This window comes from Diabrotica virgifera, chromosome 8 (assembly GCF_917563875.1).
Source record: "Diabrotica virgifera virgifera chromosome 8, PGI_DIABVI_V3a".
NCBI classification, from domain to species: Eukaryota; Metazoa; Arthropoda; class Insecta; order Coleoptera; family Chrysomelidae; genus Diabrotica; species Diabrotica virgifera.
The window spans coordinates 224,117,199-224,133,861 of record NC_065450.1 but is presented as its reverse complement, the minus strand read 5'-3'; the positions used below and the strand labels follow the sequence as shown (position 1 = coordinate 224,133,861).

At 33.9% G+C, this 16,663-nt stretch overlaps 1 protein-coding gene across 4 annotated transcripts in view; it reads left to right on the top strand.

Moving 5' to 3' along the window:
- Positions 1–16,663, top strand: part of LOC114336771 (uncharacterized) — a 142,287-nt gene that overhangs the window by 78,572 nt on the left and 47,052 nt on the right. For 2 of the 4 annotated variants that reach the window (XM_050657526.1, XM_050657527.1), the window contains exons 10-12: positions 1,905–2,227; positions 4,466–4,643; positions 11,470–11,629. In XM_050657526.1, coding sequence (XP_050513483.1) covers positions 1,905–2,227; positions 4,466–4,643; positions 11,470–11,629 — 661 coding nt within the window. Of the gene's footprint in view, positions 1–1,904; positions 2,228–4,465; positions 4,644–11,469; positions 11,630–15,128; positions 15,266–16,663 lie in introns of those variants that run through there. The other 2 variants (XM_050657529.1, XM_050657528.1) reach the window with 2 other exon arrangements.

Here is a 16,663-nt window from a genome sequence, read left to right as displayed (position 1 = left end):
TTTAAATTTGTTATTCAAGCATGCACCTCTTCTGGAAAAATATTTTCTTGGCACATCTTTATCAAATCCGTTTTCTTTGCTTCACTTGTTGGAAGGATACTTTTATGTAACTTTGGTAAATTGCCCGGAGTTGGTAAGTCTATGGTTGGTTTTTGGGATGTTTTTGAGTCTATGGATTGTTTTTGCCGTTTAGGGCGTGGAGTAGGAGTTTTTTTTTATTCAAACCAATATCTTCTGATACTTTTATTAACTGGTAAACTTCTTCGCGATTGTCTTCTTTAGAATATCATTCAGTAGAATCACTGTTAGCTGTAGCATTCATTATATCATCTGAGAATATACACAGCATTTTTGTAAAAAACTTTTGACGCACTGGAATTTATTCATGGTAAGCTAGTATAGTCTGTTCGCTAAACTCAGACGCAACTTTCTAGAATTTTAGTCGGTAATTTTGCCAATTTTAGTAAAATTGGCAAAAAATAATTACTAAATAGTTAGTAATTTCGCCAATTTTTGCAAAATTGGCAAAAAACAAAAAAATTATCGACTAAAATATATAGCCAGTTGCGTCTGAGTTTAGCGAACAGACTATAGAAAGAAACATTTCTTACGAAATATTCGTTCCTTTCTTTGGGAAGTTTTAGGGACAAGTCTAGTCCTAATTAGTTTGACAGTTATATTGTACAAAATTGTATAAAACTTTCTATACTAGACTACTACTACTAGACTCCAGTAATTTCTACAGAGTTTGTTTCAATAGTCTTCAGACAACTTTTTAGTACACTTAAAATTTAAATTTACTACAATTGATTTGCTGTGTTCATTATAAATATGGGCCCCATTCCAACCATCTTTTTTGTTTTCGTAATATTCAATTTCCAATTTACGCCATTTTTATTGGGTTTTCGCAGGAAAAAAGTGTGCTGAAATTTAATAAACTATCATAGTCTAAAATCCTTTATTTGATTTTCGCATGAATATATTTCGTCAAAATGAACAATTTTGTAATCTTCATCTCCGATAAAATGAATTATCAATTTTTAACCTAGAAATATTTCTAATAAAATTAGTAACTTTACACAGGAAAAAGAAAATAAATGACTCTACCGGATTCTCATATTATAAATATGTCTACAACAAAGTATTTTTATCAGTAAAGTTATACATATATCGGTTAGGTGTTATTTAAAAATAGGAGTTAATGGTTTTTACCATGTTTGGTTTTTATTAGTTATTGTGCTTAAAAATGTAAATATCAAATAATAACATTTACCAGTGGTAGGAGACTTGTTTTTACTACAGCAGAAATAAAAATACCGGATTTCATAATTTTGGTATTTATCGGGTTTTCGCTCGAATCCCTCGATATAAGGTTTGTTCCATGCGTTCTTTGTCTGTATATCGTGCGTTCTATGGGATATTTTGTTAACTGCGCAGGACGGTGATCGTTACATGGATGGTTTCTCGTTGTGTTGGAACAAACCTATAATAAAATTCTTTGGGCCATCGTTCCTAAACAATTTCGCTGGTAAAAATATTGTTGAATTGACAGTCCAAATATCATTGGCTATCTTTAATGAAGGTCGTATGACACTTCTAAAGATTATGGAAGTTATGGGTTGCACCATTGGCGTTGCCGCTTATAATTACGTGCGGGAAAGGACGAAGGGAGAATTTCCATGGTCAATAAAACAAGCAAAGGCCGTTAAGATAAAAAAACAGAAACAAGTCGAAGAAGATGAATTATTTGACAGTGGTGTACTTTTATGTGGCCCAGGCATAGTGGATTAATTGATGGTAAGAGTCAGAATTTAGTAGTTCACCAAATTTTTAACAAATAAAACTTAAAACACTCTGTATAAATATCAACCTTACGAGGTTAAAAATTTTCTTTTTTATTTTAGATTTAAAGCTCTAACCAAAGAAGACGGTCTAGACGATGGCTTGACCGGCGATCTTGGCAAAATCAGCAATCTGCCAGATATGAGTATCATCTTGGATCTGTTTGAAGAAAGTTCTTCGCACAAACCCAACAACAATACCAACGTCGAATCTGAAGGCGTCAAATCAAACTCGGACGTCGATCAGGGATGTAATAAGGACACGGCTAAAAGTATAGTATCGCCTGAGAATGATGACTTCAACCGCTATATATGCGATTTACGGGAACACGGGAATAGGACGCCATCTATACCCGCAAGAAAATCGCAAGAAAAACAGGAAGAGGGTATGTTGTTAGTAACATTTCTCCTATGGCGCTACATTCCAAGTGGGGCCTTGGTCTCTCCCAGCGGGGTCCGGACAAATAACCCCGGACAAAAAACTTCTTCTTATAATAGGCCTCTTGACCTGTTCCTTACGGATTTTGAGCTTGTATTCGTAGCTGTGATGTTGACTGCCAGCTATCTCGCCACCTTTTAAAGGGCCTTCCTATTGGTCTCTTGCCTGTTGGCTTCGAATCCCTGGCTATACAAGCTATTCTCTCCCTGTCCATTCTCGTCACATGCTGATTCCACTCTCGTCGTCTCTGTCTTCCCCACCGTACTTTATCTTGTATGTTACAGAGATCTCTTATTTTGTCGTTCGGTATTCTGTCTCTCAGGTGTTTTCCCAGTTATTGACCTCAACGTTCTCATTTCTGATGTTCTCAGTATCCTCTTGGTTTCTGCTGTGTCACATCTTGTTTCTATCGCATACATCATGATCGGTCTTACACATGATTTGTATATGCGTACTTTCCCTTCCAGCCTCATATCTTTGTTTCTCCAGATGACATCCCTCAGACATCCTGACACGTAATTGACTTTATTTGCTTGCTTTCAGACGCTCTCTTTAACATCTCCATAACTACATATTTCGACTCCCAGATATTGGAATCTCGAGACTTGTTCAATTAGTTCGTTGGTAATTACTAATTTGCATCTTATGGGTTCCCTTGACACTACTAGGGATTTTGTCTTGGCTGTTGATATTTTCATGTTGTAGTTCTTCGCCACTGTATTGAAAGTTTGTGCCATTCGCTGTAGGTTATCCTCGTTATCGAAGATTAAGATTGCGTCGTCAGCATAACAGAGGATTTTTATTTGTTTTTCCGCCATCTTATATCCTTTTCCAGTACCTTTAATGTTTTCTATGATTTTGTCCATTGCTAAATTAAAAAGCAAAAAATCCCGGACAAATAATCTCCACAAACTATACCAGGACAGAAATCCCCAGACATAAAATCCCCGAACAAATAATCCCTGGACATAAAATCCCCAGACAAAAAAATCCCCGGACAAAAAATCCCCACTAAATATCTCCGGACAAATAATCCCCACAAATTACCCCTGGACAGTATATCCCCGGACAAATAATCCCCACAAATTATCCCTTGACAGAAAATCCCCAGACAAAAAATCTCCACAAATTATCCCTGGACAGAAAATCTCCAGACAAAAAATCTCCGGACAAATAATCCCCGGACAAATAATCCCCACAAATCATCTTTCGACAAAAAATCCTCGCATAAATAATCTCCACAAATTATCCCTGGACAGAAAATTCCCAGACAAATAATCTCCACAAATTATCCATGGACAGAAAATCCCCAGACAAAAAATCCCCGAACAAATAATCCCCGGACAAAAATCCCCACAAATTATTCCTGGACAAAAAATGCCCTGACAAAAAATCCCCGGACAAAAAATTCCCACAAATTATCTTTGGAAAGAAAATCCCCAGACAAAAAATCCCCTGACAAATAATCCCCACAAATTTTTTTGGACAAAATATCTGCTGCTATTTGCTGCCGAATAGTTTTCTAAAAGTTTTCCCGAAATATTACCAAATTTCGAATTCCAATTCCATGCCGAAAACTTCAAATTTTACATAACAAAAGAATGTGAATTTTTTTTGAAAAATCGTGGAAGATATGGGGAATGGGCTAAGGCTTTGGGAATCATGTTGTAATTATTCGATTAAATCTTTTGCTTACTCTGCTTTAAATAACTATGTTCAAAACATTGCGTATTCGTGATAACTGCTGGTCTTAAAAACGATAATCTTGATTGTAATACGAAAAAGCCTGTTCCTTTTCCGATGGTCTTGAAAACGATAATCTTGATTGTAATGCAAAAAGCCTGTCCCTTTTTGTAAGTTTAACGTCAAAAATATTTAGACATCATCATCATCAATGTCGTTTTGTAACTCTTCGAGGGCGTTTGCCGCGTTTACTATTGCCTTCCATGCTTGTCGGTCCTGTTCCACTATTTCCCATTGTTTCACTCCCATTTACTCCAGATCTTCTCTGACTGCATCTTTCCATTTTTTCTAGGCCGTCCTTCCTAGCTATTTCACACAAAGCTTTTCTATTGCCTTCCATTTTGAACGTAAACAAAATCTGTTTGAAATCTCTTTCTTAGGGTGTGGTCTAACATAATACGTTATCTGCATTATGTGTCAACTAAATGGCAACATTTTTCAGAAGTACCAACTAAAAAGAGGAAAATATGCTTCGCTGAGAAACTAGTCGTAGCCACTGCTGGGAGTGCTGACAAAATGTATCCCAAATCCTACAAGCATCAAGGTGTCCTAAAGAAACTCAAGAGAAAATGGCGAATACCACCTAACATAATGACTTCGCAGTCTTTTTCGGATTATGGGTAATTATAACTTATTGTTGCGTTTTTACTGTTGGGCCTGGATCCCACGTACCAAAAAAAGTTTATTAATGACAAGCTGAAAATTTGTTTGTAGCTTAACGGTGTCTAGTCGGACAAACTTTGATGTACGGGAACACTGGAACAGGGGAAGTTTTAATTGTGGAACAGGTTTCGAATGCCAGACTACGGAAACGTCCCATATATTTGTATTGGACAGAACTTCCAATTGATTTGTTACCCTTTCATTAAACTCTCATGTAAACATCAGACTCCCATTTACCACTAACATAATTCCCGTCATTTGACATGTTCTAGCTGTCAGACTTATTAAAATGCCCAACATATTTGTCGGACAAACATTTTTTCAGATATGTATTATATAAAGTTTGCTATTCGCGGTGTGCAAGTACTTGGAAAGGGAAACGAGAAACGACCCTGCGCGAGTCGCGGAGAAATATTGCAACTATCTTAAATAATTCATATTGTCAATTGAAATTGTCAAATTGATGTATATTTCATACCTTCTGTCAATGAAGCAGAAAAATTATATATTGCTCCACAATATTGATATGATATGCAATTATTATATAAAGGTAAATTTAATTAATTGTATTTTGCTTGCAGTACTGCATTTTAATAACTAATTTTATTTACTACATACAATTGTTGATGTTTTCATAACATAACCTGAATCTTATTTTTTCTTCTTATTTTTTTTGGACTATGGCCTTGACAATTATCCAGTAACCAGGACTAATATAATTGGCCAATATAATTAAAAGTGCGAATAATAGTACAGAGCGTAGAAATAGGGGTCGCTTTGCCGAACTTGCACGGTCCCAATTGAATAAACTTAAAAACAACCTACTAGTTTTGTCAATAATAAACTTGTCAGGATGACACGTTTAAAAATTTCCCTGTTCCAGTGTTCCTATACATCAAAGTTTGTCCGCCTAGACACCGTTATAAACTATCTTTCGTAAAAGATAAAAAGTGAAAGTAAAGTCGTCCTAGGAACGCAACTCATAAATATTGGCAATATCATTTTAAAATCTTCTACTTTAAAATGTATAAAATTATATGTCTGAATTGCCGATATGAATGAGTCAGATTGAGTAAATTATTAGAAGAATTTTTTTTACTAAGCAACAACATTTTTGTTTAATTTAGTATTATTTTGTATTTTGACAACGACACCCGACTTGGGCGTCGAAACGTTAATAAAATCATTTTTTTAGTTAAATTGTGGCTTATTTCCCATTTAGAATAGTTGTTTTCACTTGTGCACGTTTGTGCAAAGATATAATGAAACAACTATATTAAATCTCTTTCAGTCACTCAAAGATTTTTCAATACGATGTTCTGTATTGTTTCCACGATTTTTGATGCTGTCGCTTTTTTTGCGTCCTTGATGTGTATCGTCTTGACCACGTTTAAATTCAATAACCCATCTATCTACTGTACTTATACTCTTGTAAGAAAAGGCTTGTAAAAGAGAATAAATTGACAGATTAAAATATACACTGACTTCTCCAAGGCATTCGACATGCCACACAATATTTTGTTGCATAAGTTAAAACTGATTGGAATTGATGAGCCTTTATTGTCATGGTTCCAAAGCTACTTATCTGATCGTAGACTGATTGTTAAAATTGGCACTTTCTAAATTATCCAACTTCCATCAGGAGTTCCTTCCACTCCCATGGAGGTTTAATCTTTTCATAAACGACATAAATGAATGCTTCGCGATCAGTTTATTTTTGCTCTTTGCTGATGATCTAAAATTAAGCTGTGTGATTAAATCCCCAGAGGATTGTGAAAAACTACAGTACGATTTAAATAACTTGCTAGAGTGGTGTAAAAGAAATGGCATGGGACTTAATCCAACTAAATGTAAAACTATGACTTTTTCCCGTTCCAGAAATGCTATTATTTTTGACAAATATTGGTCACTATACTCTCGAAAGAACTTCCCTTTTTAAAGACTTGGGGGGGTCACCCTTGATACAAGCTTACATCTTTCTCATCATCTGGAGAATGTTGGTAATAAGACTTTCCAGATGCTCGGTTTTATTAGAAGATGTACAAAGACTTCACAAATATTACAGCTTTAAAAACCCTCTACTGTGCCTTGGTCCGTCCCCATTTTGAGTATGCCTCCTGTGTATGGTCTCCTTTTTATGGAGTACATACTAATTCTCTTCAGTTAGTTGAACATAAATTTTTAAAGCAAATTGCATATAGACTTAATATCTGGACAACTACAATGATGCAGATATTCTTACTCACTTTCTACAACATCCTACATGAAAAAATTGGAACTCCAGAGCTTCTTCAAAAAATTAATATTTATGTTCCACTAAGAACAACCAGGGCTACAGTTAGTTTCCATTACCCAATCCACCGTAGTAACTATGGTCTTAACAACTTCCTCACTAGAACTGCCAGACTAGCAAACCAGCACCTTAACATTTATAGACCAAGAGCCGCTATAGGTGAAAATTCTTAATCATTTTAGGCACGACGGGACCCTATAACTTAAATAGTAGAACCTAAAAGAAAATGTTTGAGCACTGTGCCGTCACTTTTCAGTGGCACATGCGTCTACAGTGGCGCATCAAACTTTCCACTTATGGACGGGATACATAATTAAAAAAATACCCTCCCTCATTACCAGAATTTAATTTTTTTCATTTTTTTAAGTTTTGTGTGATTAAGACATAAGATTCATCGTAATTTTAACCCACCACCCCCTTCTCCCTACCCCCACCATCAAAAACTTTATTTTTCGATTTTATTTATTTTTTTTTGGGGATACAATCAATTTTAAAATTTCAAAAAATTTACACGCATAGTTAAGGCTTTTATAAAACACGTCTATTTTTATAGACCTGTAGGTTGAGTGTACATAACCTCAAAAAAATTTTAATTTTTTTTTTGAAAAAAGTATATAACTTTTTTTGGGAATAGCTGCAGATCTAATTTTTTCTTAGTCTTGTGTATTTTATCAAACACTATATTTCTAATTTTTTTCAGATTTTTCTGTAACGTTAGTCACCTTCAAAAATCCAAAAAACTGTTTTTTAAGGGGGTTTTGGGGGGTTTGAACGTGTTTTTCTGATTTTTAAATATTCTAAAGAACTCAGTTACTTCAAGTTACATATAACCTATAAAAACAAAATTGATTTGATATATTATGAAGTCTATAAAATAGGGAAAATCCCCCAAAACCCCCCAAAAAACAGTTTTTCGGATTTTTTAAGATGGGGAGACTTACGGAAAAATCTGAAAAAAATTAAAAAAATAGTGTTTGATAAAACACACAAGATTAAGAAAAAATTAGACCTGCAGCTATTCCTCAAAAAAAGTTATACGCTTTTTTGAAAAAAAAATTTCTTTTAATTTTTTGAGGTTATGTACACTCTACCTATGGGTATATAAAAAATAGGCATGTTTTATAAAAGCCTCAACTATGCGTGTGAATTTTTTGAAATTTTAAAATTGATTGCATCCCACCAAAAAAAAATAAAAACGAAAAATGAAGTTTTTGATGGTGGGGGCAGGAGGAAGGGGGTGGTGGGTTAAAATCACGATGAATCCTATGTGTTAATCACATAGAACTTAAAAAAATAAAAAAAAATAATTCTGTTAGTAAGTTCTGTTAACTTTTAATTTATTTATCCCGTCCATAAGTGGAAAGTTTGATGCGCCACTGTCGACGCATGTGCCACTGAAAAGTGACGGCACAGTGTTCAAACGTTGTCTTTTAGGTTTATTAATAACTATTTAAGTTATAGGGTCCCATCGTGCCTAAAATGATTAACAAATTTCACCGACAGCGGCTCTTAGTCTATTACCTTTTCCAAACTTATAGCAAGTTCCTGAGTCAGGTGTTAGTAAACATTAACTAAGTAAGACTTATTATTCTGTAATCTAAAAGTTAACATAAATTGTAATTGGGCTTTGCCCGTTTATAAATAAAAATAAAGACTTCGCATACATTCATATGAAGAGTGTACCAACTTAACAAAACAAATTTAAGATAGTAGCAACGCTCTCTCTTATCGGACCGCAAAACTTAGGCCGTCCTCACATGGGTCGATCGAAGACAAGTCGCAAAGTTCGCGCGTCATGCTCGTCTTGTACGAACCCTGCGGCACAAGCGATTGCTCTCCGCACACTTGTCGATTCAGTTTGCTCACATCTTCCGACCAGGAGGAACGCATTTTTTATATATCAACCAAAACGACTATTTCGATCTGTAATAAGTACGGTATTGTTACATTTTTAGTATAATTTGTATACGATGAAGCTTAAAATAGGACAAAACCTCGCAATTTTTACAGAATGGATCGATTTGTTTGAAAATTTGAGAATAAGTAGTGGATAGTCCAAAGATCAAAATCTATATGAGGCCGAAAGGCGCTTTTACCATGGGGGTGGTTGTCACCCCATCTCGGGGGTGGAAATTTTTTATTATATTTTGACCACAATAGTTGGTAAAAACATTCATTACAAGCAAAAACGTTCTATACATTTTTTTGACAAAATTAATAGTTTTCGATTTATTCGCTCTTGAACGTGTTAATTTTATATCGAAAAAATCAATGTTTTTGATCAGTTTTCTGCTAATAACTGAAAAAGTTTTCGTTTTATCAAAACAACTTTGCTTAACAAAAATGTACCTTTTGAAAAAATAGACAAAATTGTTTTTTTAATTTTCTTTACCAATAGTAATTGAGCTTTACTTTATTATATGTTAGCTCTTCTTCGTCAAATGCTAAATATTGTAAATTCAAAGTCAAAAGAGATGAAAACTATGCATTTTTCGAGGATAACTTGTTCAAACTATTTTAAAGTATTTAAAAATATCTATCTCCAGAAATAAAAAAAATAGTCTCTAGCTCAAAAATTAAGTGACTTATAATAAAAAGAATGTCAGTCCCTATTTTTTTCAGCGAAAAAGTGATCGGAAACTTCTCCCTACTTACCACCGTAGTTAAAATCAGTCATTGACCTTATTTGGTCTTATTTATTTATGTATTATTAATAGGTTCTAGAGGTTTGACCGGCTTAGAATGATTGGTTTTAAAGAAAATGGAGTTGAAAGCGAATAACGAATTTTTGTAGTTGGTAAAAAATGCTCTTTTCTTCAGAATAGACAGATTTCGTATCAGAGATACGAAAAAATATTTTAATATAAAATTGTAGCTTATTTAATTCCCTAGAACTTGGTTTGCAAAAAATTTTTCTACGGCAAAAATTGAATGAGCTATTGACAATTAAAACTCGTAATAACATGCAAAAACCACCTTTACCAACTCTTTCAAAGTTACCTCTTTTTGCGACTGAGGGTTTTAAAAGGATTTAATATTAATAGACTTATAGCTCTTGTAAAAACCTACAAAATTCTTTTTTAACAAACTTTCTAGAATAAAAAATAAAAAAGTTACGGTTAAAAAATCAATATATTTTTTTGGAAAAAAGTAGAAATCCAATTGGAAGCATAATAATGTAAGTTAGCGGTGTTTTTAGTCATTGGCCTAGTCATATTTCTTTATTTATGTATTATATTAATAGATTTCAGAAGATTTACTGGCTTAGAATGATTAGTTTTTAAAAAACTGGAGTTAAAATCGAATGACGAAATTTTTGGAGTTTGGTAAAAAATGCCATTTTCTTCAGAATAGAAAGATTAAAATCAGAGATACGAAAAAATGTTTAAATATGAAATTGTAGGCTATTTAATTACCAAGAACTTGGATTGAAAATAATTTTTCTACGGCAAAATTTGAGTGAATCATGCATCAGTATAATATCGAAAAACATTGATTTTTTCGATATAAAATTAACACTTTCGATAGCGAATAAACCGAAAACTATTAATTTTATCAAAAAAATGTATAGAACATTTTTTCCTTAAAATAAATGTTTTTTATCAACTTTTGCGGTCAAAATATAATAAAAAATTTTCACCCCCGAGATGGGGTGGCAACCAACTCCATGGTAAAAGCGCCTTTCGGCATCATATAGATTTTGATTCTTGGACTATCCACTACTTATTCTCAAATTTTCAAGCAAATCGATCCATTCTGTAAAAATTGCGAGGTGAAAAGCTTCGGTTCCTGGACTATTAAGGGTATTTCTCTACTTCCCCAACGAATTTTATAATAAACACCTAGAAACACAAGTTCAATGTTTTCAGAATTTTGTATTACAAACTATATATGTATTTCCCCAAATTCACTAGTACTATCCTTTATTTCACGTTAAGAATAGAACATTGCGAAGATAGCCCCATGCATTTGTTATGAAAGATTGAAGCGCGCCGATGCAACGCCGCGCGCCCTACTGATTAAAATGAATCGTATATCGGCAGTCGAGTATCCACCTGTGCGCCATAGGTTTGGCAACACTGATTCACTCCGTAAGCGTTACGTTCTATTCTTAACGTGAAATAAAGTATATAATCAACGAACATAACATTCACCGATCTTTAAAAAAACCTAAAATTTAATTTAGCGCAAAAATCAACAAAAAACGAAGGAAACAAATAAAATAAACTTGGAAACGTGCGTCTCACTCGAACTTTTTCGTGCGCTACCGATCGCAAGGGACGAGAGTCGTAAAAGACGAGGAGATTTGCAATGCTAAACGCCTCGTCTACAGAGCTCAATGCCACAACGAAGAAAGTTGAGTGGCGGGGAGCGATTTACGCGATTACTTCGAGCGTCCCCCCATGTGCGGACGGCCTTGTTTGAACAATGTATTATGCACATAATTTATCCTGTGTATAACTTTGAGTAACATTGGATGATGATTCTAGCATTCAACCTACTGATCCATTGCTTCAAGCAGAGTCATTTGTGGTTGTCAACAAACTAAGCGACGAAGAAATCGACAAGTGGCTAAGAGGAAAGACTTGCGACGATACCAAAATGAAGAAAACAGAAAGGACCGATTTGAAAGCAACGGTGTTATTGCGGGTAAGTACTTTTATATTAGGTAGAAATTTAGTTTGTGACTGTTTGTGTCCTCTTCTGTTTTATTCTTTTCAGATTTCCTCTACAAGTCTTTTCCATTCCGCCGTATTTCTCGCTCTCTGTTTGACTTCTCTCCATCTCAAGTCAATTCTGTCACGATCTCTTGTTACAGTTCTTCTCCGGCTATTATCGGGTCTTCCTCTTCTTCTTCTTCCGTCTGGTTGGTATTCGAGTGCTTGTCTGGTTATATTATTTCGGTCTTTGCTTAGGGTATGTCCAATGCATTTCCTTCTTTTAATCGTGACTGTTATTTTCTCTTTTTTTGTTCGTCTCCATAAATCTATGCTTGTTATTTTATCCGGCCAGTATATATTTTACGGCTTTTTCTCAACGATTTATTTATAAAGGTTTATAACTTTTTTAGTAGTTGTCTCTTCCTGTCTCAAAGATTCTGCGCCATACAATAATATACTCTTAATACAGCTTTAATATTTTGATTTTGGTTAATTCTGATATATCGCGTGTACTCCAGATTTTCTTTAATGAGTTATGTAGGGCCTTTACTATTCTTTTTTCTACATCTGACCTACCTTTTTTTCCATGATTGAACGATCACATCAATCACTTATTTTGTATTTGCTCTCTTTTTCTGTAAATAACAAACGTTTGTTATAGAAAAAGACAGCAAATACAAGATAAGTGATTGATGTGATCGTTCATGGGTATTCTTTCATTTTTGTGACTGTACCTCCTCTATTTGTCTTCCCTTTATTTTAATTTTAGTTTCTTGGTTGCTGTTTTTCAAGAGTTTTGTTTTGTCTTGTATTTATCTTCAGGTCCATTACGTTGGAGTATATTGAAAGTATTGTATTCACATTTCTTCTTTTTTAACTAATTTGATCAGTGTTATTTTATAGTCAGTTTGAAGTCAACAGTTAATTAAATTTTAAATTTAAAAATTTTTGTAAAACAAAGTTTGTCTCTTTCTTTTTAATTACAATAGATTTAAACGATAGACAATTATAGATAGACGATAAATTTCAGATATAAAATTTTTTTTATCATATTGTTTTGATCATAACCATGGTGTTATAACTTTTGAAAATCGACTACCTTCTTCCCGTACTGTCACTGGCACTTTAAGTATTTCCTTATGAACTTTTGCCACTTGGCAGACATTCGTGACCCAAGATGGTTGGTTAAAGTTTTGACGTAGGATTTCACCATATTCCGTGAGGTTATCTACTAACATCGCCTTTAGGCTATTTCAATTTCACTACCTTAGAATGTAGATTGAATAGGGATGTTAACAAAAAATTAAAAAGTCATTTCAAACATGTAAAACGATTAAGAAACACCCTAGGAATAATTGTCCAAAATTTCAACAAAATTGAAAAAGCCTTTCTATAAAAAATCTTTATTAGAAATCTAGCATTATTTTAAATTTCAAGAACGCTTCTCTATTGGCCTGACGTCACTAGTTGCGTACCCCAAGCGCGCGCCATTCTCATAGTGTTACTGTTTACCTGTTTGACGTTTCAGGTCATTTTATTTTGTTCTCTTCTTGTTTTATCAGAGTTAAAGTGGAGTTTTATAGTGAATTTGTTTAGTTTAAAGTGGATAGACTGTTTGCAAGGACATATTTTGGGTTTTACAAAAATAAACAAATAAAATGGAAGAAGGTTTTCAGAAAGCCGATTCGTATAAACTACCGACTGTAGTGTAGATGTAACAATGGTGTATGATTTATTGGCATCTTGTAAAAAAATAAATCTACCACAGCTTTACTGAGTGTATATTCCATATAATTTCATGTCTTCTTTAAGCTAAAAAAATAAATGCTTAATACTCCACAAAAAAAAATAGAGAAAGTTGTATGCATGCATTGTACGCATGCATATTGTATACATACATTGGCTGGTTATTACTTTACCTTGGTTAGGTGTATTAAAAATATTTTTATTCTTCTTCATGTGCCTTGTTCGTTGTGGACGTTGGCTATCATCAAGGCAATTTTAATTTCATTTGTGGCGTTTCTGAATAACTCGATCGATTTTTGTCCAAATCATTGGCGTAAGTTTTTAAGTCATGAGTGTCTTTTCTTCCGGGTCCGCTTTGCTCTGTATTTTACCTTGCGTTATCAGTTGGAGTATACGATATTTATCATGCCCCATGATATGACCGAAATATTTAAGATTTCGTTTCTTAATTGTAAAAGAGATTTCTTTTTGTTTTCCCATTCGACGCAATACCTGTACGTTGGTGTGGGTCGCCCAGGATATTTTGAGGATACGTGGGTACACCCACATCTCGAATGCCTCTAGCTTTTTCATTAATGTTTCCATTATTGTCCAGGCCTCTGCGCCATATAGCAAGACCGGAAATAATAACATTTTAGCAGCCGCATTTTTAGTGGGAGAGACATTATGTCGCAATGGGTGAAAATATTTCTCATGCATGTTGTTAAATGTTGCTATGTCCTTTTCAACTCTAGATCTTATTTCGGTTGTTTCGTATTTCGAGTTGACAACTGTTCCAAGGTAAAAAATATTTTTGAACTTGGGTATTATACATTTTCATTACAACCAATCTTTTCACTAAATTATTAATGATTTTAATATAATATAAAGTCATACCTACATCCACATGTAGTTATTTCAAGGTTTACTTTTACTGTATGTATTATTAGAATCCCGTTTTTAGGAATATCCCAGTAAGGAATACAAATTTGAGGTCCCGAAACTTTTTCATTTACTCTTTAAGGGGGTAGGTGCAAAATCTTGGTCCAATGCTATTTAAATTCATTCATTTTTTTCGAATCCTGAGAACACTAATAAGTATTTTTGAAAAACGTAAATGCAGAAAGAACAATTACATTATTATTAAGGGCCGAAAGTCTCTGGAAAACTTCTATAATGTTTATTTTATTAAGTTAGTTCTTTAAGTTAGTTATTTTAAGTTCTAGCTGCAACAAATCATTTCTTTTTCTGTTTTAAATTGGCTGGAACGGTAATAAAAATCTTGTCAGAACTGTTTTTTGATGTATTTACACACCCAGGAACAAAACACCACTTATTTGGCTTTATTTTTAATAATTAAATACGTAAAAAACTGCGCAAATTCAAATACACTGAGTAAATAAGTATACAAAACTAGTCGTCGATCAAAGACGTTACGACTGCTGACGTCACAGACCGTAGCCTCGCTGCAGGGTACCGTTTTTCTAGCCTCCAAGAAAATCAACATTATGAACTCATTTATCTTAAAAAATATACATTTTTAAACAGTTTTATGATTGTTACGTTTTTATATACCTTGTAATCTATTGAATTTAACTATATTTAAAAATTAGTGAACATCCCTATTATAATCACAACCATTGTTTGGTTCTGGGGCTAGTTAGCAAGTATATGAGTAAGTAATCATAAACACAATTTTTTTAACATTCAAAATTTCAACCATCTTTTCAATTTTAATAGTGGGATTACTTATTCTATTTTAGGTTCACTGATGATGGACTGGTAGGTCCGAAATCGTTCGTTCTGAACATACACACAACCAAACTTATATGAAATCACCATGTATTTCAAAGTAATGTTTATTTACGAGGAAAACAACGAAAAGCCCCAGATGCAAAGTTTACTACCTTTTAAACAATTAGAATAATTGAAATAAAAATAAACAATATTTTAAATCCAAGACTTTTCGTTAATAAACTGCTTTCTGGCTGCATCCCATATCTCCGGATTTTACAATATATAATCACAAGAGACGACGAAAGTAGGAGAAAGCAAATAGAGGACGCTTAGGCCACGCATTTACCTTCCCTTCGTCAAGGAAAAGGACCGAAAGACAGTTTCTAAATACTCAAACTGAGTAAAAATGAAAAAGATAAAAAAGATCAAGGCAGGTTATGTTTATATTTGATTCAGAGTTGGACCACCATCTCCATATAGCTATTTCAGCATCCTTATGCCTCATCGGTGAAGCTCAGAAGTCTCAACTCTGAAGGAAATACAAACAATTCTGCCAATTTAAGCCAAACCATCGCAATGCAATGAACCCACCTCTGAGACGCAATTCAGCGACATCTCTCGTATTACGAGGAAAACAACGAAAAGCCCCAGATGCAAAGTTTACTACCTTTTAAACAATTAGAATAATTGAAATAAAAATATAATAAACAATATTTTAAATCCAAGACTTTTCGTTAATAAACTGCTTTCTGGCTGCATCCCATTTCTCCGGATTTTACAATATATAATCACAAGAGACGACGAAAGTAGGAGAAAGCAAATAGAGGACGCTTAGGCCACGCATTTACCTTCCCTTCGTCAAGGAAAAGGACCGAAAGACAGTTTCTAAATACTCAAACTGAGTAAAAATGAAAAAGATAAAAAAGATCAAGGCAGGTTATGTTTATATTTGATTCAGAGTTGGACCACCATCTCCATATAGCTATTTCAGCATCCTTATGCCTCATCGGTGAAGCTCAGAAGTCTCAACTCTGAAGGAAATACAAACAATTCTGCCAATTTAAGCCAAACCATCGCAATGCAATGAACCCACCTCTGAGACGCAATTCAGCGACATCTCTCGTATTACGAGGAAAACAACGAAAAGCCCCAGATGCAAAGTTTACTACCTTTTAAACAATTAGAATAATTGAAATAAAAATATAATAAACAATATTTTAAATCCAAGACTTTTCGTTAATAAACTGCTTTCTGGCTGCATCCCATTTCTCCGGATTTTACAATATATAATCACAAGAGACGACGAAAGTAGGAGAAAGCAAATAGAGGACGCTTAGGCCACGCATTTACCTTCCCTTCGTCAAGGAAAAGGACCGAAAGACAGTTTCTAAATACTCAAACTGAGTAAAAATGAAAAAGATAAAAAAGATCAAGGCAGGTTATGTTTATATTTGATTCAGAGTTGGACCACCATCTCCATATAGCTATTTCAGCATCCTTATGCCTCATCGGTGAAGCTCAGAAGTCTCAACTCTGAAGGAAATACAAACAATTCTGCCAA